General features: G+C 57.2%; 1 protein-coding gene across 7 annotated transcripts in view; it reads left to right on the plus strand.

The window, feature by feature from the left end:
- Nucleotides 1–1,750: 1,750 nt before the first annotated feature.
- ITGB4 (integrin subunit beta 4) overlaps nucleotides 1,751–26,169 on the plus strand; it is a 38,366-nt gene continuing 13,947 nt past the window's right edge. Inside the window, exons 1-26 of one of the 7 annotated variants that reach the window (XM_030923561.1) lie at nucleotides 1,751–2,197; nucleotides 3,035–3,106; nucleotides 5,252–5,340; nucleotides 7,766–7,848; nucleotides 7,975–8,076; nucleotides 8,222–8,426; nucleotides 8,942–9,038; nucleotides 9,804–9,975; nucleotides 10,750–11,013; nucleotides 11,850–11,939; nucleotides 12,223–12,345; nucleotides 12,788–12,952; nucleotides 13,142–13,218; nucleotides 14,144–14,346; nucleotides 17,784–17,887; nucleotides 18,021–18,119; nucleotides 18,299–18,428; nucleotides 19,042–19,164; nucleotides 19,257–19,363; nucleotides 22,339–22,372; nucleotides 22,549–22,740; nucleotides 23,012–23,115; nucleotides 23,439–23,497; nucleotides 23,618–23,641; nucleotides 24,962–25,110; nucleotides 25,201–25,380. In XM_030923561.1, the coding sequence (XP_030779421.1) occupies nucleotides 5,262–5,340; nucleotides 7,766–7,848; nucleotides 7,975–8,076; nucleotides 8,222–8,426; nucleotides 8,942–9,038; nucleotides 9,804–9,975; nucleotides 10,750–11,013; nucleotides 11,850–11,939; nucleotides 12,223–12,345; nucleotides 12,788–12,952; nucleotides 13,142–13,218; nucleotides 14,144–14,346; nucleotides 17,784–17,887; nucleotides 18,021–18,119; nucleotides 18,299–18,428; nucleotides 19,042–19,164; nucleotides 19,257–19,363; nucleotides 22,339–22,372; nucleotides 22,549–22,740; nucleotides 23,012–23,115; nucleotides 23,439–23,497; nucleotides 23,618–23,641; nucleotides 24,962–25,110; nucleotides 25,201–25,380 (2,965 nt within the window). In that variant the 5' untranslated portion in view covers nucleotides 1,751–2,197; nucleotides 3,035–3,106; nucleotides 5,252–5,261. The remainder of the gene's footprint in view (nucleotides 2,198–3,034; nucleotides 3,107–5,251; nucleotides 5,341–7,765; nucleotides 7,849–7,974; nucleotides 8,077–8,221; nucleotides 8,427–8,941; nucleotides 9,039–9,803; nucleotides 9,976–10,749; nucleotides 11,014–11,849; nucleotides 11,940–12,222; nucleotides 12,346–12,787; nucleotides 12,953–13,141; nucleotides 13,219–14,143; nucleotides 14,347–17,783; nucleotides 17,888–18,020; nucleotides 18,120–18,298; nucleotides 18,429–19,041; nucleotides 19,165–19,256; nucleotides 19,364–22,338; nucleotides 22,373–22,548; nucleotides 22,741–23,011; nucleotides 23,116–23,438; nucleotides 23,498–23,617; nucleotides 23,642–24,961; nucleotides 25,111–25,200; nucleotides 25,381–26,169) is intronic. The other 6 variants (XM_030923559.1, XM_030923557.1, XM_030923558.1 and 3 more) reach the window with 6 other exon arrangements.

Genomic DNA, 26,169 nt, shown 5'->3' on the forward strand with positions numbered 1-26,169 from the left:
AAAGCGGTAGATTACTTCTTAATCACAAAGTAAAAATTGGTGTTTTTACATTGGGAGAGATGGCAGTCACTTCCTTAACCAAGTGATTGGCTTAAACCTCACTACTAGGCACCTGATATCAATTGCCACCTACAAACCACACAGCACCACCTGTGACCATCCTTGCCAAAAATATTTAACTTAATTCTAATCTGACCTTTAGCCCTATCCTTCAGTTTACAAGGGGCTGAAAGAAAGGCCCAGCGACACCATGAGGAAGCGTTGCAGAAGGAAGCCTCCCATGAGGAACACAAGTCCAGAAAGGGGAGCGTTCTGCAGGACAGCTGGCCCGGCTCCTTAAAAGGCCAATGTGGGGGCCGGGCACAGTGGCTCATGCTTTTAATCCCAACACTTTGGGAGGCCGAGGTGGGTGGATCACTTGAGGCCAGGAGTTTGAGACCCGCCTGGCCAATATGGTGAAACCCCGTCTCTACCAAAAAGAAAATACAAAAATTAGCCAGGTGCAGTACTGCACACCTGTGGTCCCAGCTACTCGGGGGGCTGAGGCAGGAGAATCACTTGAGCCCAGGAGGCAGAGGTTTCAGTGAGCCAAGATCGTGCCACTGCATTCCAGTCTGGGTGACAGAGCAAGACTGTCTAAAAAAAAATGAATGTGGGGAAGGAGATGGGATGGTGAGGGTTCTATTTTAGAATAACAAAGAAAGAAAACAAATGCAATAGGCGGCATGGATTGGACTCAAATTCAAAAGGAAACCTTTATAACAGACATTTTGGAGACAGCTAAGAAAATTTGAATATGAACTGAATCACACATCATTTAATGGAGACATTATTAATTTCCTTAGATGTGAAAAGGGGCCAGGCGCAGTGGCTCACACGTGTAATCCCAGCATTTTGGGAGGCCAAGGTGGGCGGATCACCTGAGGTCAGGAGTTTAAGACCAGCCTGGCCAACATGGCAAAACCCCGTCTCTACTAAAAATACAAAAATTAGCTGGGCATGGTGGCGGGCGCCTGTAATCCCAGCTACTCGGGAGACTGAGCCAGGAGAAGCGCTTGAACCCAGGAGGCGGAGGTTGCAGTGAGCCAAGATTGCACCACTGCACCCCAGCTTGGGCGACAGAGTGAGGCTCCGTCTAAAAAAACAAAAAAAAAAAAAAAAAAAAAGAAAAGAAAAAAGAAAAAGAAAAATGGAGCCCTTTGGGATCATGGAGCTCCTTGAGAGGCTCTGACCTGAACACCCGTGGTAACCAGTGGCACTTGAGAGACTGCTCTCAGAGGACTGACTGGAGGGAGGGGGCAGCTCCGTAACCAGCTTGTCAAGAACAACTGTAACAAGGCATCGAGTGCCAATCCATGCCAGGTCGGCGCTGGCCTCTCCAGGGTATCATTGTTCACATTGTAAGGAGGTTTAAGTAGCTTGTTCAAGCGTGCACCGAGGACCCGACCCTTCCTCGGATCTCCCTCTGGACACAAAGTGAGGTTAGAGGGTAGGAGGCTGAGAGGACCCCGTCAACTGCAGAGCAGAGCTGGGACGGGGAGTCAGGCCTCGCGATCGGGCCGGGGACACTCCCTGGGCCCATGCCTCGCGCTGGCACGGGGAGCAGGGAGTGGGGTACGCGGCTGACGGCCGTCGGGGCAGCAGCAGCACAGCCCGGCGGTGGCTCGCCGCCCAGACTCGGGGCAGGGAAGGTTCCCGTGCGGGCGGGGGGCTAAGAGGCCGCCTCCAACCCGGGGCAGCCCGTGCACCCGAGCCTGGAGCCCGGAGCCTGCAAGGGTGAGGGGGCCCCGAGCTCGGGACCAAACTGGAGGGAGAGGGAGAGCGGTGGCTCCTCCCCCGGCCCCCGCCGCTGGCCGATCGGAGCGCTGGGCGGGCGCCGCGGGAGCCGCAGCCCTTTCCGGGGGGCGGACCCGGCAACAGCGGCACCCAGCTCCTGCCCCGACAGGTGCGCGCCGCGCGAAGGAATGCGGCCCGCCTGACTCACCAGCGCCTCCTTCCTACCTGCGCGCCAGCCCCATAAAGCGCTTCCCGCCCCGTCCTCCCCCCCCAACCCCCGTGCCCGCCCTCGGACCGTCCCGGCTCGCCCGCGCGCTGCAGCCCCATCTCCTAGAGGCAGCCCAGGCGCAGAGGGAGCGAGTCCGCTCCGAGGTAGGTCCAGGACGGGCGCACGACAGCAGCCGAGGCTGGCCCAGAGAGGGTGAGTGCCCGCCCCAGCTGGGCAGCCGCGCAGGGGAGCTAGTCGGGCAGGGCCGGTGGCTTTTATCTCCCCTTCCCCTCCCTGAAGGCTGGCAGGCCCGGGTCCCTCCGTCCACGCTGCCCAGGACAGGGGTCCAGCCTCCCTGGAGTGTGCCGGGGGCAACTGGGAGCTGAGGGACAGGGCAGCTAGAGAAGGGTGGTGCCCATCAGACCTCCAGGCCAGAGGAGCGCCTTGGGTGCGCCTGCGGGAGAAGTGGGCAGAGGTCAGTGGCTGGGAGGCCTCTGGGGCCGGGTCCCTCTGGGGTTTGCAAAGAAGGTGGAGGAGAAGCCACCCTGAGCGATGGGCCCAGCCCGTCATGGCGCATCTAATGATAAACCCACATTCCTGACTTTTATGTGAAGTTTCGTTGTTTCCAGCATTGACTGCTACTTTTAAAACCCACCCTGAGAGGCAGACGCCCTCCCGGCTCCAGGCAGGGCTGCTCTGTGTGGTGCCACAGTCCATCTGGGGCTGGGGACTCCCTGATTTTCCTTTTCTCTTGGCCAGGCACAGGCCTGCCTTCCTCCCAAAGTCAGCCCTAGGCGCCTTCCTTCAGGAAGCTCTACTGGCCTCACCCACCAGCCCTGGGGCTGTGCCCAACACTGCCACCTCCTGCAGCATCGGCCCTCTTTCCCACGGCTCGGCCTCTGGGGTGGCCCTCTGGCTGGGATTGGGGCTCTGGGGCTCCTGGTGACTCCCAGGGGCAGGGACAGGGCTCCTCCTCCACCCCTATGGCCTTGCCATACCCTGAGGACAAGGACCGGGCACAGGTGGCATGGTTGTTGCTGTCTCCAACAGAGCTGACAGTGAAGGCTTGGAGTCTCCATCCTGGGGACGGAGGGAAGGACAGCAGGAAGGACAGCAGGGGAGGTATGTCTGTCTACTCGACCCTGATTTCTCAGGGATGACACAGCAGCCAAGGGCCTACCGTCCCCAGACTTCTGGCCAGCTGCCTCTGGGGGGCGAGGGAATGGCCTGGGTCCCTGCGGGGAGGAGATGTGACAGCGGGAAGGGATGGTGGGCAGGAACAGATGTGGCCAGAGGGGTCCCTAGGGGTTGGGATGGGGGCCAGGGGAGCTCTGAGCTCGTGGGTGGGTGGGCATGGCCTGTATGTGTGTGTGTCCCTGTGTGTGGGAAGCTGCCTGTGCTGCAGTGTGATGGCATTCAGGGTGGCAGTCACACACTCCAGGGAACTGCTGGTACATACAGTTGGGGCAGCCTGGTGGGGTCCGGGCCGCCTGGAGAGTGGGTGTCCTGAGCACTGGGCCCAGCCCATCATGACGCATCTGATGATAAACACGAATTCCTAACTTTTATGGGAAATCTCGTTGTTTCTAACATTGGCTCCTACTTTTAAAACTTTCTAAACAAGTTAAGTCAAGTCAGACACTCTTGGGTGCCTCGCCAACCCTCTAACCGCCATTTTGTAGCCTCTGCATGGAGGCTGCCATGGAGGTTGAAGGCAGGGCCTGCAGAGCAGGGCCCTGTCCTGGCCTTCCCAGTGCTGGCCGTGGGATGGGGAAGCTCCACAGCCTTCTGTGCCTGGTCTCTCATCTGGGAAACGGGCAGAATGTAAGCATCTCCCCACCAGGCTCCTGTGCTGAGCAGTCACCTCCGTGAAGCCCTAGGCACATGTAGCAGTCACTGTGTGGGAATCAGCACTGCCTGCGGGGCTGTGGCCGGGGCAGTGGGAGGAAGAGCTGGGCTCAGCTCTCCGGGCCTGTACCTGCCTGTGTAATGATGCCTGGGAGGTCTGAGCCTGCAGCCTGTATTGTGTAGCATGTGGGTGTGGCGCCTACACCCTGAGGCCGCAAGGAAGTCATTTCCCTCTAGGAACCCTGCTGTCCCCACCCTTTCCCTGCTGGCTCAGGGCTGCCTCCCGGCCCTTGTGCCACAACTGCCCTACCTATGTTGTCGCTGCTGAGGCCTCCTCCAGGCTGCACGCCTTAGAGGCAGGCTACACCCTCCTGCCTTTGGCCTGAGAAGGTCTTCTCCAGCAACTCAGGGACCCCAGCCCCCAGACCCTGGGGTGGCCAGTGCCCCAGAAGCCGGGCTGAGAAAGGATTCGATGGGGAGGGCCAGTGGGCAGGGCAGAGGCTTGGGCCCCTGGGAGACCTGGCCCTAGAGAAAGAGGCAAGGTGCTCACCTTTGCCCCGGCCCTGCAGGCCTGGGTGGCTCTGCTGCCAGCCTCTTTTCTTGTCCAGGCTTCAGGCTGAGCATCTCTTAGAGGGCCTCAGGGATGCCCAGGCCTGCCCTGAAGTCTGCTGAGGACTTGGGATGGTTTAATACTGAACCCACAGCCGTCGGGGGTGCCTCGGGGCGAGCCACAGTGTGTGTGTGTCTCACTCTGGGCTAACTTGTGAAAGGGTGAACAGCTCAGGGGCCTTGAAAACTTAAGTCTGGAGCAGGCAGAGGTACAGGGTAGGGCAGAGGATTCAGACCCCACACTGATGGGCCAGGCAGTCACCGCAGAACCCAACCCGGTGCAGTAAGCCACTGCATGCAGCTGTGGCCCAGCCCCAGGCCCCAGATATTGGGAGGGGCCCCTCTCCTCCTGGCCGTGCCACCCTCACCAGAGGGTAAGTGGACCAGGACAAAAGGAGCAGGAGGCAGAGCCGTGGCCCCCTCTCAGGGTGAGTCCTCACTGGGGCCTATCATGGCCAAGCCTGACCCAGGCCCACTGGGAGCTAAAAGGCAAAGAAGAATAAACCCGGATCTGCCCTCAGGAGCCCAGGCTGAGAGGCCCAGCACTGGGACAGACTTGCAAACCAAAGTCCTTGAGGGCTGGAGGGGCCTCCCTGGGCAGGGCATCCGGCCACTGCAGGGATGGCACGGAACAAGGCAGTGGAAACGGCAGGAGTCAGAGGCCCAGGGCCCTACCTCTCGCAGCTGGGCGCCCTTGGTCCCATCACTGGCGCTCAGAGCCTCAGTTCCCACAGCTGTGCAGTGAGAGGGAGCTGAAGGCACCAACCATGGCTGTTGAGGCCTCATGTGTCAATTGTTGCTGTTCTGCAGGAGGAAGAGGATGGCAGGGCCACGCCCCAGCCCATGGGCCAGGCTGCTACTGGCAGCCTTGATCAGCGTCAGCCTCTCTGGGACCTTGGGTGAGTCCACGTTGCCCTGCAGCCCCTTCCTGGCATACCTTGGGCAGGCATTGCCCTTGCACGGGTTCTCACAGAGTCTTACCTAAACACTCTTGGGCATTCAGCAACTGACCACTGCCCACCTTCAGAGCTGGAAAACCTGAGGCGCCAAGCTCTTCAGCCTAGAGAATCTTGAGTACTGGCCACAGGGCCTGAGAATAGGAGGGAAGGAGGCTGTGTCTAGAGGGGACAGCAGACGCCCACCCAGGACTGAGGCACCCAGAGGATGCACTGAGGCCTCAGAGGCAGAGTCGAGAGGGTTTATAGGAATTTGGAGAAGAGAGGGACTGCTGACGTGTCACCTGCTGAGTGTCACTAGTGGACAAATCACTGGAGCCAGCTCCTACCACTTGAATTTTGTCTGTCAGAGGGGGTCCTGCTGGTGGCTTGAAATAGACCACGACAGAAATGTTTACACCACAGAAATTGGCAAACACTATAGGTCAAGCACCAGAGACCAGAGCCGTTGTTATTTATTTATTTATTTATTTATTTAATTCAATGTATATGTAGAAACATGCTCTCACTCTGTCGTCCATGCCATCATGGCTCACTGCAGCCTCAACTTCCCAGGCTCAAGCAGTCCTCCCACCTCAGCCTCCCGAGTAGCTAGGACCACAGGCGTGCACCACCATGCTTGGCTAATTAAAAACAATTTTTTTTGTAGAGACAGTCTCACTGTGTTACCCAGGCTGGTCTCAAACTCCTGAGCTTAAGTAATCTTCCTACCTCGGCATTCCAAAGTGCTGGGATTACAGGTGTGAGCCACCTCACCGGCCACCAGAGCTATTGTTAAACACTGACTAGCACACCATTGCCTGAAACCTAGGAGACCTCTTACTGTGTACACCAGGTGTACACAGTAGGTCCTCACTGTGATTTTTAACTGAGCAGAGTCAATGGGGCAATCTAGAGTTTTACTTCATTCGTTACTGAGGACCCACTGTGTGCCGGGTGTGCTGGGTGCTAGGGCTACCATGATAAACAAGACACCGTTCCCTTCACCCTAGAGGAGGCTCAGAGGACAGACAGGCCGTGTGGCAGTGGTCTCGCTGTGAGGCACAAGCTGTGATGGAGGAGGGACCTGGAAAGCGCCCAGTGTTAGGTGCAGCTCATCAAAGGTCATGGGGAAGGCGGAGGAACGTCTGCTGGACCTGAGGAGGCAGCAGGCCAGGGGCTGACCAGGGTGTGCCAGCACTGAATGTGCCAGTGCCACTGTCTCAGTCCCCACCTTCTGTCCTTCTGGCTTGAGTGGGAAGTCCCAGGTTTGAAACCACAGCTTGTTTTTAGCTGTGCTACCTGGGGTAGACCACATACCCTAGCCTCTGTAAAATAGGGAAGGGCTGGGTGCAGTGGCTCACACCTATAATTCCCAGCACTTTGGGAGGCCAAGGTGGGAGGATTGACTGAACCCAGGAATTTGAGGCCATCCTGAGCAACACAGGGAGCCCCTGTCTCTACAAAAAATAAAAAATTAGCTGGGCTACTTGGGAGACTGAGGTGGGAGGATTGCCTGAACCCAGGATGTCGAGACTGCAGTGAGCTATGATCATGCCACTGCACTCCAGCCTGGCGACACAGTAAGACCGTATCTCAAAACTAAATAAAATTGAAATGCAGACTGGGCACAGTGGCTCACACCTGTAATCCCAGCACTTTGGGAGGCTGAGGTGGGCAGATCATTTGAGGTCAGGAGTTCGAGACCAGCCTGGCCAACATGGTGAAACCCCATCTCTACTAAAAATACAAAAATTAGCCAGGCATGGTGGTGCCCATCTATTATCCCAGCTACTTGGGAGGCTGAGGCAGGAGAATCACTTGAACCTGGGAGGCAGAGGTTGCAGTGAGCTGAGATCATACCACTGCACTCCAGCCTGGGCAACATAGCAAGACTGTGTCTGAAAAAAAGTAAAATAAAATAAAAATACAACAACAGCAAACCAAAATAAATACGTAGGCCAGGCACGGTGGCTCCCGCCTGTAATCCCAGCACTTCGGGAGGCCGAGGCAGGCAGCTCACAAGGTCAGGAGATCGAGACCATCCTGGCTAACATGGTGAAGCCCCATCTCTACTAAAAATACAAGAAATTAGCTGGGCGTGGTGGTGGGCACCTGTAGTCCCAGCTACTCCAGAGGCTGAGGTGGGAGAATGGCATGAACCAGGGAGGTGGAGCTTGCAATGAGCCGAGATTGCGCCACTGCACTCCAGCCTGGGCGACAGAGCGAGACTCCATCTCAAAAAATAATAATAAATAAACACATAAATGCATAAATACATAAATAACATAGCGAGGGAATCCCCACCTCTCCAGGTGAGGGTGCAGGTGGGAAAGTGCTTGCCTTTGCTGAGCGCCTCCCCATTCATGTGCCCACCTCCGCCCCCCAGCAAACCGCTGCAAGAAGGCCCCAGTGAAGAGCTGCACGGAGTGTGTCCGTGTGGATAAGGACTGCGCCTACTGCACGGACGAGGTGAGGACCTGGCCTGGGTCGGTGTGGAACGGGCAAGGGTCAGGAATAGCTGGTGGAAATGAATCTGGGGTTGGGGCAGCCAGGGAATGGGTGCTGCCCCCACTGACCCCCTGTCCTTCTGGCCAGATGTTCAGGGACCGGCGCTGCAACACCCAGGCAGAGCTGCTGGCCGCGGGCTGTCAGCGCGAGAGCATCGTGGTCATGGAGAGCAGCTTCCAGATTACAGAGGTGCCTGGTGCGGGGACTGGGGTGGGGGCTCCCCATGCTCAGCCTGGCTATTTATGGGGGTACATAGTGCCCCTTGGCCGGGCTGGGCCGCCATCGGGCCTCTGGAGTGACCCTCCAGCCAGCTGTCCCCTTCCACTGGCTGCAGGAGACCCAGATTGACACCACCCTGCGGCGCAGCCAGATGTCCCCCCAGGGCCTGCGGGTCCGGCTGCGGCCCGGTGAGGAGCGGCACTTTGAGCTGGAGGTGTTTGAGCCCCGGGAGAGCCCCGTGGACCTGTATATCCTCATGGACTTCTCCAACTCCATGTCCGATGATCTGGACAACCTCAAGAAGATGGGACAGAACCTGGGTGCGGCGGGGCCAGAGTGGAGGACAGCAGGACAGGAGGGGGACAGGGTGGGCGTCTGCTTGGGAGGCCAGGACTCAGGACAGCTGTACCCACCCAGAAGGAAACACAGGACATTTGAGCCCCCAAAAACCTTCCCTTCCATTCTCAAGGGAATAATCTCAGCCAGACCCTATTCACCACTGGGGACTTCTGAGAAGGCCAGGGCAGGCAGGCAGTGGAGCCAGCTGGCCCTGACAAGGAGGGTACCCCCTGCCACGAGGCTGTGGGGAAGCTTCTGCTCCTCTGAGCTGGGTTGCATTCCCAGCCACCCTGCCCCTGCCATGTGTGTAACTCCAGACCCCCAGGCCCATTTCCCTCATCCATAAATAGGAACAGACGATGTTGTGAGCCTTTGTCCAGCGTGCGAAGTGTTAACTTCCCTCTTCCTCCCTTCTGAGCCAGGCTTTGGTGCGGGGAGCCCGTGTTTACGCCGGGCAGCGGCTCAGCTATCCCCTCTCTGTCTTGTTGACATCCAGCTCAGGTCCTGAGCCAGCTCACCAGCGACTACACTATTGGATTTGGCAAGTTCGTGGACAAAGTCAGCGTCCCGCAGACAGACATGAGGCCTGAGAAGTAAGTGATTGGGTGCGCCCCGTGGGTGGGCAAGGGTCCAGGCCGTGTGACCCCCACTCCTCTGTATCTTCTACGCCCTGGCATGGTGGCTTACGCCTGTAATTCCAGCACTTTAGGAGGCCAGGGCGGGCAGATCACCTGAGGTCAGAAGTTCAAGACCAGCCTGGGCAACATGGCAAAACCCTGTCTCTATTTAAAAAAATAAAAATTGGCCGGGCGTGGTGGCTCACGCCTGTAATCCCAGCACTTTGGGAGGCCAAGGCAGGCGGATCATGAGGTCAGGAGATCGAGACCATCCTAGCTAACACGGTGAAACCCATCTCTACTAAAAATACCAAAAAATTAGCCGGCCATGGTGGCGGGCACCTATAGTCCCAGCTACTCAGGAGGCTGAGGCAGGAGAATGGCATGAATCCGGGAGGCGGAGCTCGTAGTGAGCCAGGATCGCACCACTGCATTCCAGCCTGGGTGACAGAGCGAGACTCTGTCTCAAAAAAAAAAAAATTAACTGGGCGTGGTGGGGCATGCCTATAATCCCAGCTACTCGGGAGGCTGAGACAGGAGAATCGCTTGAACCCAGGAGGCAGAGGTTGCAGTGAGCTGAGATCGTGCATACTGCACCCCAGCCTGGGCGATAAAGCGAGACTTGGTCTCAAAAAATAAAATAAAAAATAAATTTTCCTTCTAGTTGAAATGGGCTGGGGGCACTGGGATCTGCAGTGTCTTCCCCCTGTGACACTCTCTCTCCCTCCCACCTCTGCCCAGGCTGAAGGAGCCCTGGCCCAACAGTGACCCCCCCTTCTCCTTCAAGAACGTCATCAGCCTAACAGAAGATGTGGATGAGTTCCGGAATAAACTGCAGGGAGAGAGGATCTCAGGCAACCTGGACGCTCCTGAGGGCGGCTTTGATGCCATCCTGCAGACGGCCGTGTGCACGGTGGGCACTGGGAAGGGCGTTGCCAGCCCAGGTCAGGGGTGAGCACTTCTGGGCAAGGGCCTGAGCTGCCCCCTGGCCTGCTCTGGCGCCAGGCTCGCAGGTCCTGCGGGAAAGCCTGGGAACCTGCAACCCCTTCGCCCTAAGACAAGCTCAGACTCTGTGAGTAGGTCTCAGTTACAATCTGAGTTCAGATGTGCCGGGAGCCACGGTCCCCTGGCCTGAGCAGTCACAGCCTGGTTTCGTGTCAGCTGGGCTTTAGGGTTCTGGAATCTTTAGTACCCTGAACCCACCAGCTGCCCAGTCTCCACCTGTTCTGGGCATCCAAAGAAGCCATTACCTTTGATATGTACATCCATTTGTTCATTTTTAAAATAACATATCCATATTACTTAACGTTAGAAAACAAAAAGCAAGGATCACACCTGTAATCCCAGTACTTTGGGAGGCTGAGGTGGGTGGATTGCTTAAGTCCAGGATTTGAGACCAGCCTGGGCAACATGGCAAGACCCTGTCTCTATAGAAAACACAAAAATTAGCTGGATGTGATGCACACCTGTGGCCCCAGCTCCTTGGGGGGCCGCATCCTCGGCTCCTGTTTCTCAGCTTTGTCACTCAGTCATCGTCACATGCATCTTGCATGAGGGTACTTGCTGTGAATCCAGTGGCTTAAGCCCAGCCCCATGTTGGGACCTGCGTTCCCCGTCCTACACAACGCCGTGACGCGTGTCAGCAGGCAGCCTGCTCAGTGGGCACGCCCCGCCTTGCCTTCCCCAGAGGGACATTGGCTGGCGCCCGGACAGCACCCACCTGCTGGTCTTCTCCACCGAGTCGGCCTTCCACTATGAGGCTGACGGTGCCAACGTGCTGGCTGGCATCATGAGCCGCAACGATGAACAGTGCCACCTGGACGCCACGGGCACCTACACCCAGTACAGGACACAGGACTACCCGTCGGTGCCCACCCTGGTGCGCCTGCTCGCCAAGCACAACATCATCCCCATCTTTGCTGTCACCAACTACTCCTATAGCTACTATGAGGTGCGGGGCCTGGGCCCCACGGGCGGGAGGTGGTCAAGGCAGGGGGTCCATGGAGCTTCTCAGACATCTCTCCCTTCCTCCCTTCCTCCCTTCCTCCCTCCCTTCCTCCCTTCCTCCCTCCCTCCCTCCCTTCCTCCCTCCCTCTTTTCCCTTCCTTCCTCCCTTCCTCCCTTCCTCCCTTCCTCCCTTCCTCCCTTCCTCCCTTCCTCCCTCCCTTCCTCCCTCCCTCTCTTCCCTCCCTTCCTCCCTTCCTCCCTTCCTCCTTTCCCTCCCTCCTCCTTTCCTCCCTCCCTCCCTCCCTCCTTTCCTCCCTCCTTTCCTCCTTCCTCCTCCTTCCTCCCTTCCTTCCTCCCTCCTCCCTTCCTCCCTCCCTCCCTCCATCCCTTCCTCCCTCCCTCCCTCCCTCCCTTCCTCCTCCCTTCCTCCCTCCCTCCCTTCCCTTCCCTCCCTTCCTCCTTCCTCCCTCCCTCCCTCCACTCTCTTCCTCCCTCTCTTCCTCCCTCCCTTCCTCCCTCCCTTCCTCTCTCCCTTCCTCCCTCCCTTCCTCCCTCCCTTCCTCCCTCCCTTCCTCCCTTCCCTCCTCCCTCCCTCCCTTCTTTCCTTTCTGCCTTCCCAAAGCTTTTAGACCCCATCAAAAGTGGGCCCTGGTGGGAAGGGGAGGTCATGTGTCCATCCTCCACCCCAATGCCCAGGCAGGTGGGGGCTAACAGGGCAGGCTCTGCGACACCACAGCAGGTTCCAGGCCTCAGTTTCCCCATCCTCAAAGTACGAAGAATCCTAGAGCTATTCAGATTCATGGAGATGCTTAGCCTGAGACCTGGCCTTCTCTCCCACAGAAGCTTCACACCTATTTCCCCGTCTCCTCGCTGGGGGTGCTGCAGGAGGACTCGTCCAACATCGTGGAGCTGCTGGAGGAGGCCTTCAATGTGAGGGCAGCTCAGGCTCCAGAGTCTGAGCCCTTCTGGGGCAGGGCAGGAGGTGGGCAGGGTGGGCAAGAGGTGTCTTGGGTCATGGTTGCAAAAAGGGTCTGGGACAGGCCAGTGAGGAAGGGTCTCTGGTTATCCCTGAAGCCCCAAGGGGCCACCTGGGCCTGGCCCTGGCTCCTGCAGGCTCTATGGTACCCCACATGATGCCTGTCGCACTTGGGGGTTGGGGTGGAGCACAGCCAGGCCCCCCACAGAGCACTGACCAACCTCCTTCCTCCTTTAGCGAATCCGCTCCAACCTGGACATCCGGGCCCTAGACAGCCCCCGAGGCTTTCGGACAGAGGTCACCTCCAAGATGTTCCAGAAGATGAAGACTGGGTCCTTTCAGATCCAGCGAGGGGAAGTGGTACGCCTCTGTGGGGGCAGCGGGGTGGGGGACAGGCATAGCGCCCCGCACGGAGTGGAATCATCTAAAACAGCAGTCAAGAGCGTGGTCCCTGGAATCAGGCAGGCCTGGATGCAGATCCCTGGGCCTGGCCGCTTGGATGAGCCTGGCATGCTCCTCTGCTTGTTGGCTTCCTCGGCATGCAAGCGTCGAGCCCCGAGGCTTGCTGGGGCAGTAAATGGGTTAGTGTCAGGAAGCCCAGAGGCCCTGGCCACTGTCATTGTCCCTGTGATTGTGACTGGCTGGGAAGGAGGGACTTTTCAGCCCTGAGGGAGGTGAGCAGGAGCTCCTATCAGGGATCCAGACATCTCCTAGGAACTTGGTGATTGAGGGCCTTCAGGCATCAGTGGCCCTCTGGTCCTTGGGGCTGGGCCTGCCTTGGCTGACCACGGGGCCCCTGCAGGGCATATACCAGGTGCAGCTGCGGGCCATCGAGCACGTGGATGGGACGCACGTGTGCCAGCTGCCGAAGGAGGACCAGAAGGGCAACGTCCATCTGAAACCTTCCTTCTCTGATGGCCTCAAGATGGACGCGGGCATCATCTGTGATGTGTGCCCCTGCGAGCTGGTATGACGCAGCCCCGCTGGGTGGGAGGGGAGAGCTGAGCCAAGCACCCCAGGGACCCAAGGAATGAAGCGGGACTCCTGTGCCCCATCTCCCTTGTGGGATGTCCTGAGGAACACAGGGCAGCGGAAGTGTCCAGTGGTCCCGGTCCTGCTCCCCCAACACACCCCACCATGGTCTTTCTTATTCCAGCAAAAAGAGGTGCGGTCAGCTCGCTGCAACTTCAATGGAGACTTCATGTGTGGACACTGTGTGTGCAGTGAGGGCTGGTGAGTGGGGAAGAGAGTTGGGCATCGAGGACACCAGTGGCCCCTGATGGGAAGGCTGGGCTCCTGCAGGGACCTCACCCTGGGTGCACCTTGTACACCCGGCCGGGGGTGGGGCGACAATCAAAGAAATGGCTAAGGGTGGGGCACACCCAGTTGTTGGTCAAACCCAGCTCAAAGCACTTACAAATAGAGAGATATATGGGCTGTCTCTAGAAAGAGATGCGAGGATTGAAACGGGGGTGACTCTTGGGGCTGGAGTCTGGATACTGGGGAACAGGCACAGGAGGAAGACTTCCTTTTTGCTCCATGCCTTTGGTATTCTGAGTCCTGTGTCATACTGCCTGATCAGAAGAGAGCTCATAAATGCATGGCAGTAAGGACTTTAGCTTCACAACACTGGACGAGCTTGTCACAACTTGAGGCAGAGCAGTGAGGAAAGGACACTGGAAGGGATGGCATGACAGGGCACTGGGGTTTAGGTCTCAGCTCAGCCACTTCTGTCTGCATGACTAGGAGCTGCCTCAGCTTCCTCATCTGTGAAATGGGACAGCAGGCCAGGCAAGGTGGCTCACGCCTGTAATCCCAGCACTTTGGGAGGCCGAGGTGGGTGGATCATCTGAGGTCAGGAGTTCAAGACCAGCCTGGCCAACATGGTGAAACCCCATTTCTACTAAAAATACAATAGCTGGGTTTGGTGGTGCATGCCTGTAATCCCAGCTACTTGGGAGGCTGAGGCAGAATTGCTTGAACCCGGGAGGCAGAGGTTGCAGTGAGCTGAGATCATGACACTGCATTCCAGCCTGGCTGAGAAGAGTGAAACTCTGTCTCGAAATAAAAAAATAAATAAAATAAAATAAAATGGGACAGTGAAAGCCCCAGCTTTCCTTCTGGGCTGTTTCGGGGAAGTGACCAGTTCCTCCTTCAGGAGTGGCCAGACCTGCAACTGCTCTACCGGCTCTCTGAGTGACATTCAGCCCTGCCTGCGGGAGGGTGAGGACAAGCCATGCTCGGGCCGTGGGGAGTGCCAGTGCGGGCACTGTGTGTGCTACGGCGAAGGCCGCTACGAGGGTCAGTTCTGCGAGTATGACAACTTCCAGTGTCCCCGCACTTCCGGGTTCCTCTGCAATGGTGAGCACAACAGCTGCGGCCAATGCTGACGGCGGGGTAGGTAGTGGACAGCGAGCATGACCTTCCCGTCATGACCCAGGTTGGGAGAGCCAGGCTTGGAATCAGAATCCCCAAGTTCAGGCCCAGCCCACTCTGGATGCCCTGAGGGCTGCCCCCGAGTCCTGCCCCAACCTGGGCCTCACTTCCCTCATCTGCAACATCCATGCCCAAGGCCACTGCTGGCAGGAATTTCCCCTGGTTTTAAAAGTCCAACTCCCCTGAGGTTCTCTCTGGCAGTTCAGTTCTATGCCCACCCCCCTTCTCCACACCCCTAGCTCATTAGAGTGGGTGCCCCCAGCTCAGCCCTCCAATGGCTGGCAGATACATGGCATTATGGTCTTTCCTGTCTCCAAAGATGCTAAATTTGTGTGTGTGTGTGTGTGTGTTGTTGTTTTGGGACAGAGTTTTGCTCTTGTCATCCAGACTGGAGTGCAATAGCACAATCTTGGCTCACTGCAACCTCCGCCTCCCCGGTTCAAGCAATTCTCCTGCCTCAGCCTCCCTAGTAGCTGGGACTATAGGCGTGCACCACCATGCCCAGCTAATTTTATATTTTTAGTAGAGACAGGGTTTCACCATGTTGGCCTGGCTGGTCTCGAACTCCTGGCCTCAGGTGATCTGCCCGCATCAGCCTCCCAAAGTGCTGGGATTACAGGCGTGAGCCACCGCACCCAGTCCAAAGATGCTAAATTTCTAGCTGGAGGGCCTGGAGCTTCCTCTGTATTCCCATGGGTCCAGGCCATAGGCACACAGTCTGGCCAGGAACATCAGATCTAGGCAGGGTCACAGGACTCAGACACGGCGGCATGTGGAAGGATTGGTAGTTGAATGGAGGAGGATGAATGAAAATCTACTCATCAAACACTTATGAAGCCCTCACTGTATACTTTCCAAGCCCCTGCTTTTCTACTCTTTCTTCTTCTTTTTTTTTTTTTGAAACGGAGTCTCGCTGTGTCGCCCAGGCTGGAGTGCAATGGCCGGATCTCAGCTCACTGCAAGCTCCACCTCCCAGGTTTACGCCATTCTCCTGCCTCAGTCTCCCGAGTAGCTGGGACTACAGGCGCCTGCCACCTTGCCTGGCTAGTTTTTTGTATTTTTTTAGTAGAGATGGGGTTTCATTGTGTTCGCCAGGATGGTCTCGATCTCCTGACCTCATGATCCGCCTGTCTTGGCCTCCCAAAGTGCTGGGATTACAGGCTTGAGCCACCGCGCCTGGCTACTCTTTCTTCTGTTCTTGCTTTTGTTCACCATTTATTCTCTTCAACTGTCTGTTCCTGAGTGTGCTCAGAGAAACAGAAGAGAAAACTGGGCACCACTGGAAAAAGGCAGACAAGTGGCACAGAGGGAGGTATGAGAGAAGAAGGGAGGAAGGTGCCTCTGGGAAAGGAGGCAGGGCCAGAGTACAAAGGGCTTCAGTTCTAGTTCAGAGCAGGACTTCATCCTTTGGACAAAAGGGAGTCACTGGAGGTTTTAATTTCATTTTCTAACTATTTATATATTAACCTTGTATCCAGCCACCTTGCTAAACACACTTATGGAACCTAATAATTTATCTGTAGATTCTTCTGCATACTTTGTGACATGTTCTTGATACTTGCAAATAATGACAATTTTATTTATTTATATATTTTTGAGATGGAGTCTTGCTCTGTCACCCAGGCTGGAGTGCAGTGGCATAATCTCAGCTCACTGCAACCTCTGCCTCCCAGGTTCAAGCAATTCTTCTGCCTCTGCCTCCCAAGTAGCTGGGATTATAGGGGCCTGCCACTACACCCAGCTAATTTTTTTATTTTTAGTGGAAACAGGGTTTCACCATGTTGGCCAGGCTAGTCTTTTTTTTTTTTTTTTTTTTTTTTTTTTTGAGACGGAGTCTCGCTCTATCACCCAGGCTGGAGTGCAGTGGCCAGACCTCAGCTCACTACAAGCTCCGCCTCCTGGGTTTATGCCATTCTCCTGCCTCGGCCTCCCAAGTAGCTGGGACTACAGGTGCCCACCACCTCGCCCGGCTAGTTTGTTTGTTTGTTTGTTTGTTTGTTTGTTTGTTTGTTTTGAGACGGAGTCTCGCCCTGTCGCCCAGGCTGGAGTACAGTGGCGCGATCTCGGCTCACTGCAAGCTCCGCCTCCCGGGTTTACGCCATTCTCCTGCCTCAGCCTCCTGAGTAACTGGGACTACAGGCGCCTGCCACATCGCTTGGCTAGTTTTTTTGTTTTTTTTTTTAGTAGAGACGGAGTTTCACCGTGTTAGCCAGGATGGTCCCGATCTCCTGACCTCGTGATCCGCCCGTCTCGGCCTCCCAAAGTGCTGGGATTATAGGCTTGAGCCACCGCGCCCGGCCCAGGCTGGTCTTGAACTCCTGAGCTCAAGTGATCCTCCCGCCTCAGCCTCCCAAAGTGCTAGGATTACAGGTGTGAGCCACCACGCCCAGCTGACAGTTTTATTTCTTTTTCTCTTTTTTTTTTTTTTTTTTGAGACGGAATCTTGCTCTGTCACCAGGCTGGAGTGCAGTCTTGGCTCACTGCAACCTCTGCCCCCCGGGTTCAAGCGATTCTCCTGCCTCAGCCTCCTGAGTAGCCAGGACTACAGATATGCGCCACCACGCCCAGCTAATTTTTGTATTTTTAGTAGAGATGAGGTTCCTCCAGGTTGGCAAGAATGGTCTCAGTCTCTTGACCTCGTGATCCACCCGCCTTAGCTTCCCAGTGCTGGGATTACAGGAGTGAGCCACCTTGCCTGGCCTTCTTTCTTTCTTTCTTTCTTTTTTTTTTGAGATGGAGTCTCACTCTGTCGCCCAGGCTGGAGTGCAGTGGCACAATCTCGGCTCACTGCAAGCTCCACCTCCCAGGTTCACGCCATTCTCCTACCTCAGCCTACCGAGTAGCTGGGACTTTAGGCACCCACCACCACGCCCAGCTAATTTTTTTGTATTTTTTAGTGGAGGCGGGATTTCACCCTGTTAGCCAGGATGGTCTCGATCTCCTGGCCTCATGATCTGCCCGCTTCAGCCTCCCAAAGTGCTGGGATTACAGTTGTGAGCCACCGTGCCCGGCCTTTCCTGGCCTTATTTCTCACCTTCTAAAGCTTATACATCTTATTTTTTTCTGACCTTATTGCATTGGCCAGGACCCATTAGAGGTTCTCAGTCAGGGGAGCAGGAGCCACATGATTGGATTTGTTTTGAGCTGATTACTCTGGCTGCAGAGTGGAAGGTAGGCAGGATGGAGGCAGAATCTCCAGGGAAGGAGATTCCAGGAAAGTGAGGAAGAGATGACTTCTACCCCAGGGTAGTGGCATCCTAGTTCCCACAGTTCTGCTCCCACAGGTCCTCCCTGCCAGGTGGGCAGCCTGGACTACAGGTGCAGATGTAGCTCTCATCTCCCTTCCCTGTCCCTCTCTGCAGACCGAGGACGCTGCTCCATGGGCCAGTGTGTGTGTGAGCCTGGTTGGACAGGCCCAAGCTGTGACTGTCCCCTCAGCAATGCCACCTGCATCGACAGCAATGGGGTAGGCCTGGGCATAAGACAGATGGTGTCTGTCAGGATGACCCACCCTCTCTAGAGAGAACTCTATGGAGCGAGGAGAGGGAGCAGGCAGGGATGGGGCACAGCTGGCTCACTGGTGCCCCCTCCTACCCCAGGGCATCTGTAATGGACGTGGCCACTGTGAGTGTGGCCGTTGCCACTGCCACCAGCAGTCACTTTACACGGACACCATCTGTGAGATCAACTACTCGGCGGTGAGGCCAGGACCTACGGGGTGTGGGCGTGGGAACCCAAGGCACAGGCCAGGGTGGGCAGGAGGGGCTAAGCCTGATGCCACAGGAGCTGGCCAAGGGCAAGAGGTTTGGGGAGCAGCGGGGATCTGGCAGAAGCCCACCCAACACAGTGCCTATCTGCCCTGCCTTTCCCCACCAAGATCCACCCGGGCCTCTGCGAGGACCTACGCTCCTGCGTGCAGTGCCAGGCATGGGGCACCGGGGAGAAGAAGGGGCGCACATGTGAGGAATGCAACTTCAAGGTCAAGATGGTGGACGAGCTTAAGAGAGGTAGGGGCAGGGGCTGAGGGTTGGAGGTGCTGAGAGCCTAGGCAGGGGGCATCCAACAGGGCAAGGATGTCATCACCTGGACAGGGGTTTGCAGTCTGGGCTAAGGCTACACAGTCCGGACTGGAACTTCAGAGCTGGGAGGGACCACAGAACCCAGATAGAGGACACCAAGTCTCAGAAAAGGGTAAAAGCCTGAGCAGGAGGCACAGAACCCAGGCGATGGGACACAGTCTGGCCCAGGAAGGTACCAAGAGTCTTGGTGGGAGGCACCTGACTTGGGCAGGGGCATGCACACAGCAGGGGTACATGGTCACGCTTTGGAGACACTGCAGCCTCCCCTCCTTGAGGTCAGATATGTTTTCTGGACACTGAGCTTCTGGGTGATGTCCAGGTCAGGGAAGTGGGGGAGGTAGGTTTCTAGACTCTGATGCTCCTGATCAGGGGAGCCCCTGCCTCACCCGTCCCTGTGCCAGGTGAGAGCACGGCTTTGCAAGGACTTCCACTCTTCCCCAGGAGGCCCTGCTGTGGGTGAGGCAGGTCCCAGAGTAGACCTGGGGTCCTCTGGGGCGGAGGGGTGTGACTGGGGTGCCCTGCTGACCGGCTGTGGGTACAGCCGAGGAGGTGGTGGTGCGCTGCTCCTTCCGGGACGAGGATGATGACTGCACCTACAGCTACACCATGGAAGGCGACGGCGCCCCTGGGCCCAACAGCACCGTCCTGGTGCACAAGAAGAAGGGTGAGCTGGTGGGACTGGGTGCAGGGAGGGGGCGTGTTGTCAGAGCTTGGCAGGGAGGGCAGGCACCACCTCCCCCTGCCTCTTCTCTCCAGACTGCCCTCCCAGCTCCTTCTGGTGGCTCATTCCCCTGCTCCTCTTCCTCCTGCCACTCCTGGCCCTGCTGCTGCTGCTCTGCTGGAAGTACTGCGCCTGCTGCAAGGTAAGAGCCCGGGGTCCCTCCCAGGGCCTCACCTCCCCAAGGTCCCCACCCCAACAGGGCCCCCACCCTCCACCAGGGTCCCCAGCCCCCGCCTGGGTCCCCACCTCCCCAGGATCCCCACCCCAAGAGGGCCCCCACCCTCCACCCAGGTCCCCAACCCCCTCCTGGGTCTCCACCTCCCCAGAGTCCCCACCCCAACAGGGCCCCCATCCTCTACCACGGTCCCCACTTCCCCAGGGTCCCCAACCCCATCCTGGTTCCCCACCTCACCAGGGTCCGCAACCCCGTCCTGGGTCCCCACCTCACCAGGGTCCCCCCCCTGACAGGGTCCCCACCTTCCATCAGGGTCCTTCTCAGGGTCTCCAACCCCCATCAGGGTCTCCGACCTCCCTATGGTTCCCCCAACAGCCCACCACCATCCCCACCCCTGCAGCTTTCTAGCCAGAGCCTTCAGCCCGTGAAGCCCAGCTGTCTGGATTCTGGTCCCAGCTGTGTGACCTTGGGCAAATTACTTAATCTCTCCATGCCTCAGTTCCCTCATCTATAAAGTGAAGGTCATAGAATTGACCTCAGAAAATGGAGCTGAAGGCCGGGCGCGGTGGCTCAAGCCTGTAATCCCAGCACTTTGGGAGGCCGAGACGGGCGGATCACGAGGTCAGGAGATCGAGACCATCCTGGCTAACACGGTGAAACCCCGTCTCTACTAAAAAATACAAAAAACTAGCCGGGCGACGAGGCGGGCGCCTGTAGTCCCAACTACTCGGGAGGCTGAGACAGGAGAATGGCGTGAACCCGGGAGGCGGAGCTTGCAGTGAGCTGAGAGCCGGCCACTGCACTCCAGCCTTGGTGGCAGAGCAAGACTCCGTCTCAAAAAAAAAAAAAAAAAAAAAAAAAAAAAAAAAAGAAAAAGAAAATGGAGCTGAAGCTTAAATTAGTGAAGTTCAGAAGGGACTGACCTGTAGCATGTACCATCGCCCCCGCCCTGCCTTGGCAAGACCCACACCAACCCCATCCAGCTTCCCAAGTGACAGTAATGATGGTGACGCCTATGAGCTCCTAGCCCGAGTCATCCTGGAGCCCCAGCCCCCAGCTCAGCCCTTGCCAGCATCCGCTCTCTGCTTAGCTCAGCGTTCTTCTTTGTGCTGTCGCCACAGCATGTCCATGTGACTCCATTTCTCCGCCCCCATCACCCCATGAGGCCAGTGGGGCAAGGTCACTATGCCCTATGACAGATGGAGAAATTGGGGCTGAGAGGCAGGTGACAAATGCACAGTCCTCAGAAGGGGCTGAGGCAAGCTGAGCCCACATCTTCCCCAGCTCTAGCGCCTGCCCAGGACCCCCTCAGTCATCGGTGGGCAGATCCCTGAGAGCACCTGTTCTGGGGTCAGCCACGTGCGAAGGGCCTGGGAGCCACAACAGGGAAGGAAGGGCCCTGCCCGCCAGGAGCTGGTGGTCCTTGGGGAGAATAGATAAGAGAGAGGAAAATGTGGAGGATGGCATGGCTGAGTGGGGACTGTAGGCAGCAGACCACACTCTGTAGTAACCACCAGTATTGTGGGATATTAGTGTGCATTACATAGGAAAGGAGATATGTGATCAAATAGGTTTGAGCCAGGCACAGTTGCGCATGCCTGTATTCCCAGTTACTTGGAAAGCTGAGGCAGGAGGATCGCTTGAGTCTGGGAGTTTGAGGCTATGATTATGCCACTGCACTCCAGCCTGGGTGACAGAGTGAGACTCTGTCTCAAAAAGAAAAAAAAAGGCCGGGCGCGGTGGCTCAAGCCTGTAATCCCAGCACTTTGGGAGGCCGAGACGGGCGGATCACGAGGTCAGGAGATCGAGACCATCCTGGCTAACATGGTGAAACCCCGTCTCTACTAAAAATACAAAAAACTAGCCGGGCGACCTGGCGGGCGCCTGTAGTCCCAGCTACTCGGGAGGCTGAGGCAGGAGAATGGCGGGAACCCGGGAGGCGGAGCTTGCAGTGAGCTGAGATCCGGCCACTGCACTCCAGCCTGGGCGGCAGAGCGAGACTCCGTCTCAAAAAAAAAAAAAAAAAAAAAAGATTTAAGAAACAAGTTTCTTAAACCTGTAGCATGGGGTTTGACAAACAAGTTTCTTAAACTTATTTAAGTTACAGTGGCTCACGCCTGTAATCCCAGCACTTTGGGAGGCCAAGGCGGGTGGATCACTTGAGGTCAGGAGTTCAAGACCAGCCTGGCCAACATGGTGAAACCCCATCTCTACCAAAAATACAAAAATTAGCCAGGCATGGTGGCATGTGCCTGTAATCCCAGCTACTTGGGAGGCTGAAGCAGGAGAATCACTTGAACCCAGGAGGTGGAGGTTGCAGTGAGCCAAGACCACATCACTGCACTCCAGCCTGACAACAGAGTGAGACGCCGTCTCAAAAAAAAAAAAAAAAAAAGAAATACAAAATTAGCTAGGCATGGAGGCGGGCGCCTGTAATCCCAGTTACTGGGGGTGCTGAGTCAGAAGAATTGCTTGAACCTGGGAGGCAGAGGTTGCAATGAGCCAAGATCGCGCCACTGCATTCCAGCCTGGGCAACAGAGTGAGACATCGTCTCAAAAAAAAAAAAAAGAAAAGAAAAGAAACAAGTTTCTTCTCTGCAGGACTTCTCAGAGGCTTTGACATAGTCCTGTGCCTAATGAACCTGCAGGAGGGGCATGGGGAATGAATCCAGTGCTTCCGAAGTGAATCTGACCACAGAACCTTTACAGGGCACCTGGCAGGATGAGGGGTTCCACAGCACAAACTTTGGGAGCCCTCTGCCCCCATCCCCCTCTATGTCCTTGTGTGCCATGCTTACACCCTGCCAACACCTGGATAATCTGGTGTCTGGGGAGGCACTGTCACCCCTCTGGACCATTGGCATGGGGCGGGGTGGCTGGAAGGGCTTACCTGGGCCAGGGCAGTTGTCTCAGGCCTCACCTTCACCCACCTTGTCTCCTAGGCCTGCCTGGCACTTCTCCCTTGCTGCAACCGAGGTATGGGCCTGGCATCGCAGGGGCAGCGGGGGCTCTGACTGCTCTCTTTCTCTGAGCTGGGATGGAGGGAAGCTGAACCTGGAACGGCAGAGGCTGGAGGCTCTGGGGTCCCATCTGATGAGGTTGGGCTGTGCGGGTCTAGGGAGGGGTGCCATGCTGAGGACCCCATCCTTCAGGTCACATGGTGGGCTTTAAGGAAGACCACTACATGCTGCGGGAGAACCTGATGGCCTCAGACCACCTGGACACACCCATGCTGCGCAGTGGGAACCTCAAGGGCCGTGACGTGGTCCGCTGGAAGGTCACCAACAGCGTGCAGCGGCCTGGCTTTGCCACTCATGCCGCCAGCATCAACCCCACAGAGCTGGGTGAGGGCAGGGCTGGGCGCCACAGCTCTGGGCAGTGCTCCTCAGGCCCTCTGTTCCAGATCTGGGATCACAGCACGCCTCTTCTCTGGGTGTGGGGTGCAGGGACAGGGCTCAGCCACCTTTTGCCCTGTCCTGATGGCGCTATGAACCTCATGCCACTAGGCCACGCATCCCCGGATCCTAGCATGGTTGCTGGAGGGATGCTCTGTGGTGCCTGTCATGCAGGGAGCTGACCACATTCATCTCACTCCCTCCCACCGCCTTTCCCTAGTGCCCTACGGGCTGTCCTTGCGCCTGGCCCGCCTTTGCACTGAGAACCTGCTAAAGCCTGACACTCGGGAGTGTGCCCAGCTGCGCCAGGAGGTGGAGGAGAACGTAAGGACCCAGGAGCTAGGCCTGGCCAGAGATGTGGGTATGAGGGCGGGTGGGGTGGGCAGGGCAGAGCGAACACAGTCGTGGCACCAAGATTCGTTCACTAGGGGAGAAGGGCCTCTCTGGATCTGTGTCTGGCAGGGGGCATCCTGGCATCTGTTTCCAGAGGGCAGGAGGCCAGAGCCTGGGCCCAGGATGAGGCCCCATGGGGCATGCCCCAGCCAACCCTGAGGGCCTCTGGGTACAGAGGCTGCCTGGGTCCCTAGCCTGAGGGCTTACCATGGGGTGGCCTAGGCCCAGTCTGATACCCCTCCCTTGCCTGGCAGCTGAACGAAGTCTACAGGCAGATCTCCGGTGTACACAAGCTCCAGCAGACCAAGTTCCGGTGAGTCCCAGGGTGCCTGGGTTGGGTTGGGGAGCCACTCCTACCACCGACTCCAGGAGCTGAAGCCCCAGGCTCCACTTCAGAGCTGTCTAGCTCACAGCACCCTCTTTGTCCCCACAGGCAGCAGCCCAATGCTGGGAAAAAGTGAGTAGAAGACTGGCGGGTGAGACAGCCCCCACTTCCTGCCCACCTGTCCCCAGCCCAGCCATCTGCCTCGTCCATCCCTGCTCCATCTCCATCCCATAGGAAGGGAGGGCCACATGTGTCCGTCGGGTTTGGACCTTCATTCGTTCCTTTGACCATTTCTTCAACAAATGCTAATGTGAAGTGCTTGCTATGAAGTGGCCCCTGGACTAGAGCAGGCAAAAGCAAATCAGCCCAGTCCCTGCCCTCATACAGGTGACCATCCAGCCCCCCACCCAGTACTAGCGATAGCAGGTACCCATCTCCATCCGCTCCAGGGTCCAAGACCTGGATCCTGGGTGCACCTCTGGAGGCCAGGCAGGTTACACACCTTTTTCCCCAGGTCCTACTCCGAGTCCTGGCCCTTCAGGGGGAGAGAGGGAGTGAGGAGGGGGTCTCGATGCAGGCACAGCAGAGCTAGAATCACAGCACATGGCCATCAGTAAGAACCATTAGCTGGGTGTGTGGCTTACACCTGTAATTGCAGCATTTTGGGACGCTGAGGCGGGTGGATCACCTCAGGTCAGGAGTTCAAGACCAGCTAGGCCAACATGGTGAAATACCATCTCTACTAAAAATACAAAAATTAGCCGGGCATGGTGGCGTGTGCCTGTAATCCTAGCTACTTGGGAGGCTGAGGCAGGAGAATCGCTTGAACCTGGGAGGCAGAGGTTGCAGTGAGCTGAGATCACACTACTGCACTCCAGCCTGGGCGACAGAGCAAGACTATCTCGGAAAAAAAAAAAAAAAGAATGGCTGACCAGCATTTCTGATCCTGCTACCGGCCAAGCATGGTCCTAAGGGCTTTCCCTGTGTGGTTATCTTGTGGTTATCTTATCCAACCCTCTCGGCAAGCCTGTGAGGTAGATATCACTGCTGTTCCCATTTTGCCGATGAGGAAGCTGAGGTTCAAAAGGGGTAAGTGACTTGCCCAAGGTTATCCAGCTATCGAGAGCGAGAGCCAGGGCTGGGGCTGCAGCAGCCTGGCTTGAGCATTCACACCCTTAGCATCTTTGCTGTCCAGCCCTTGATGAGGTGGGCAAAGAAGCCCATTTCACAGAGGAGGACGCTGAGGACAGGGAGGTGCCATGGCTGGGCTGAGGCTGCAGGGTAAAGGCCATAGGGCTGGCATGGGCCTGGAGCACTGCCTGCCTCTGAAGACCCTGTACTTCTTGCTGTCTTACATCCTGGCCCCTGAAGGGGAGAGGACAGGCAGGAGGGATAGGGCAACAGGTGCCAGCCTGACCCCTCCCCTGCCTGAACCCTCCACCCTCAACCCAGGCAAGACCACACCATTGTGGACACAGTGCTGATGGCGCCCCGCTCGGCCAAGCCGGCCCTGCTGAAGCTGACAGAGAAGCAGGTGGAACAGAGGGCCTTCCACGACCTCAAGGTGGCCCCTGGCTACTACACCCTTACTGCAGACCAGGGTAGGAGGGCGGGTCCCCTGTGCCACTGCCTCGTATCTCCTGCCCGTGTGGCCCTGTGACCCACCTCTGACCACCTCCCAACCCACCCAGACGCCCGGGGCATGGTGGAGTTCCAGGAGGGCGTGGAGCTGGTGGACGTACGGGTGCCCCTCTTTATCCGGCCTGAGGACGACGAGGAGAAGCAGCTGCTGGTGGAGGCCATCGATGTACCTGCGGGCACTGCCACCCTTGGCCGCCGTCTGGTAAACATCACCATCATCAAGGAGCAAGGTGGGTCAGGGTGGGGAGAGTGAGGGAGGCAGATAGGGGGCTCAGGGGCACTGGTTCCTCCTGCGTAAGTGGAATTGCGACCTGGCCACGTGGCCTGGGCTAGTCACTTAACCTCTGCAAGCTTTGGTTTCTCCATCTGTAAAATGGGTAAGGGCTCTTTTATGGAATACGGGGCTGTTTACCTCGCCAAAGTGCCTGGTGGTGAGCGCTCAGTAAATGGAAGCTTCTGTTGCATCCTCATAAGGGCCAGCCCCTTGCTCCTCTCTATCTAGAGAAGGGGTTGGCCAAGACATGGCCGTGGACATCTGACCCCTCCTGCCACCTGCGCCGGAAGCCACAGGCCTCAGGCCTGTTCCTGCTCTGCTCCAGCCCTAGGGCTGAGGGCTCCGTCTCTGGTCCTACCTGTGCCTGGCCTCCCTCCTCTGCCTGGCCCTTCCAGGATGTCTGCTGGACACTTTGTTCCAGACCCACTTTTTTTTGTTTCTTGAGATGGAGTCTCGCTCTGCCACCCAGGCTGGAGTGCAATGGCACCATCTCGGCTCACTGCAACAGCTGCCTCCCAGGTTGAAGTGATTCTCCTGCCTCAGCCTCCTGAGTAGCTGGGATTACAGGCGCTGGCCACCATGCCCGGCTAATTTTTCTATCTTTAGTAGAGATGGGGTTTTGCCATGTTGGCCAGACTGGTCTCGAACTCCTGACCTCAGGTTATCCACCTGCCTTGGCCTCCTAAAGTGCTGGGATTACAGGTGCAAGCCACTGCGCCCAGTCCCTCACCTTTCTCTGGAAGGA

This window comes from Rhinopithecus roxellana, chromosome 19 (assembly GCF_007565055.1).
Source record: "Rhinopithecus roxellana isolate Shanxi Qingling chromosome 19, ASM756505v1, whole genome shotgun sequence".
NCBI lineage: Eukaryota > Metazoa > Chordata > Mammalia > Primates > Cercopithecidae > Rhinopithecus > Rhinopithecus roxellana.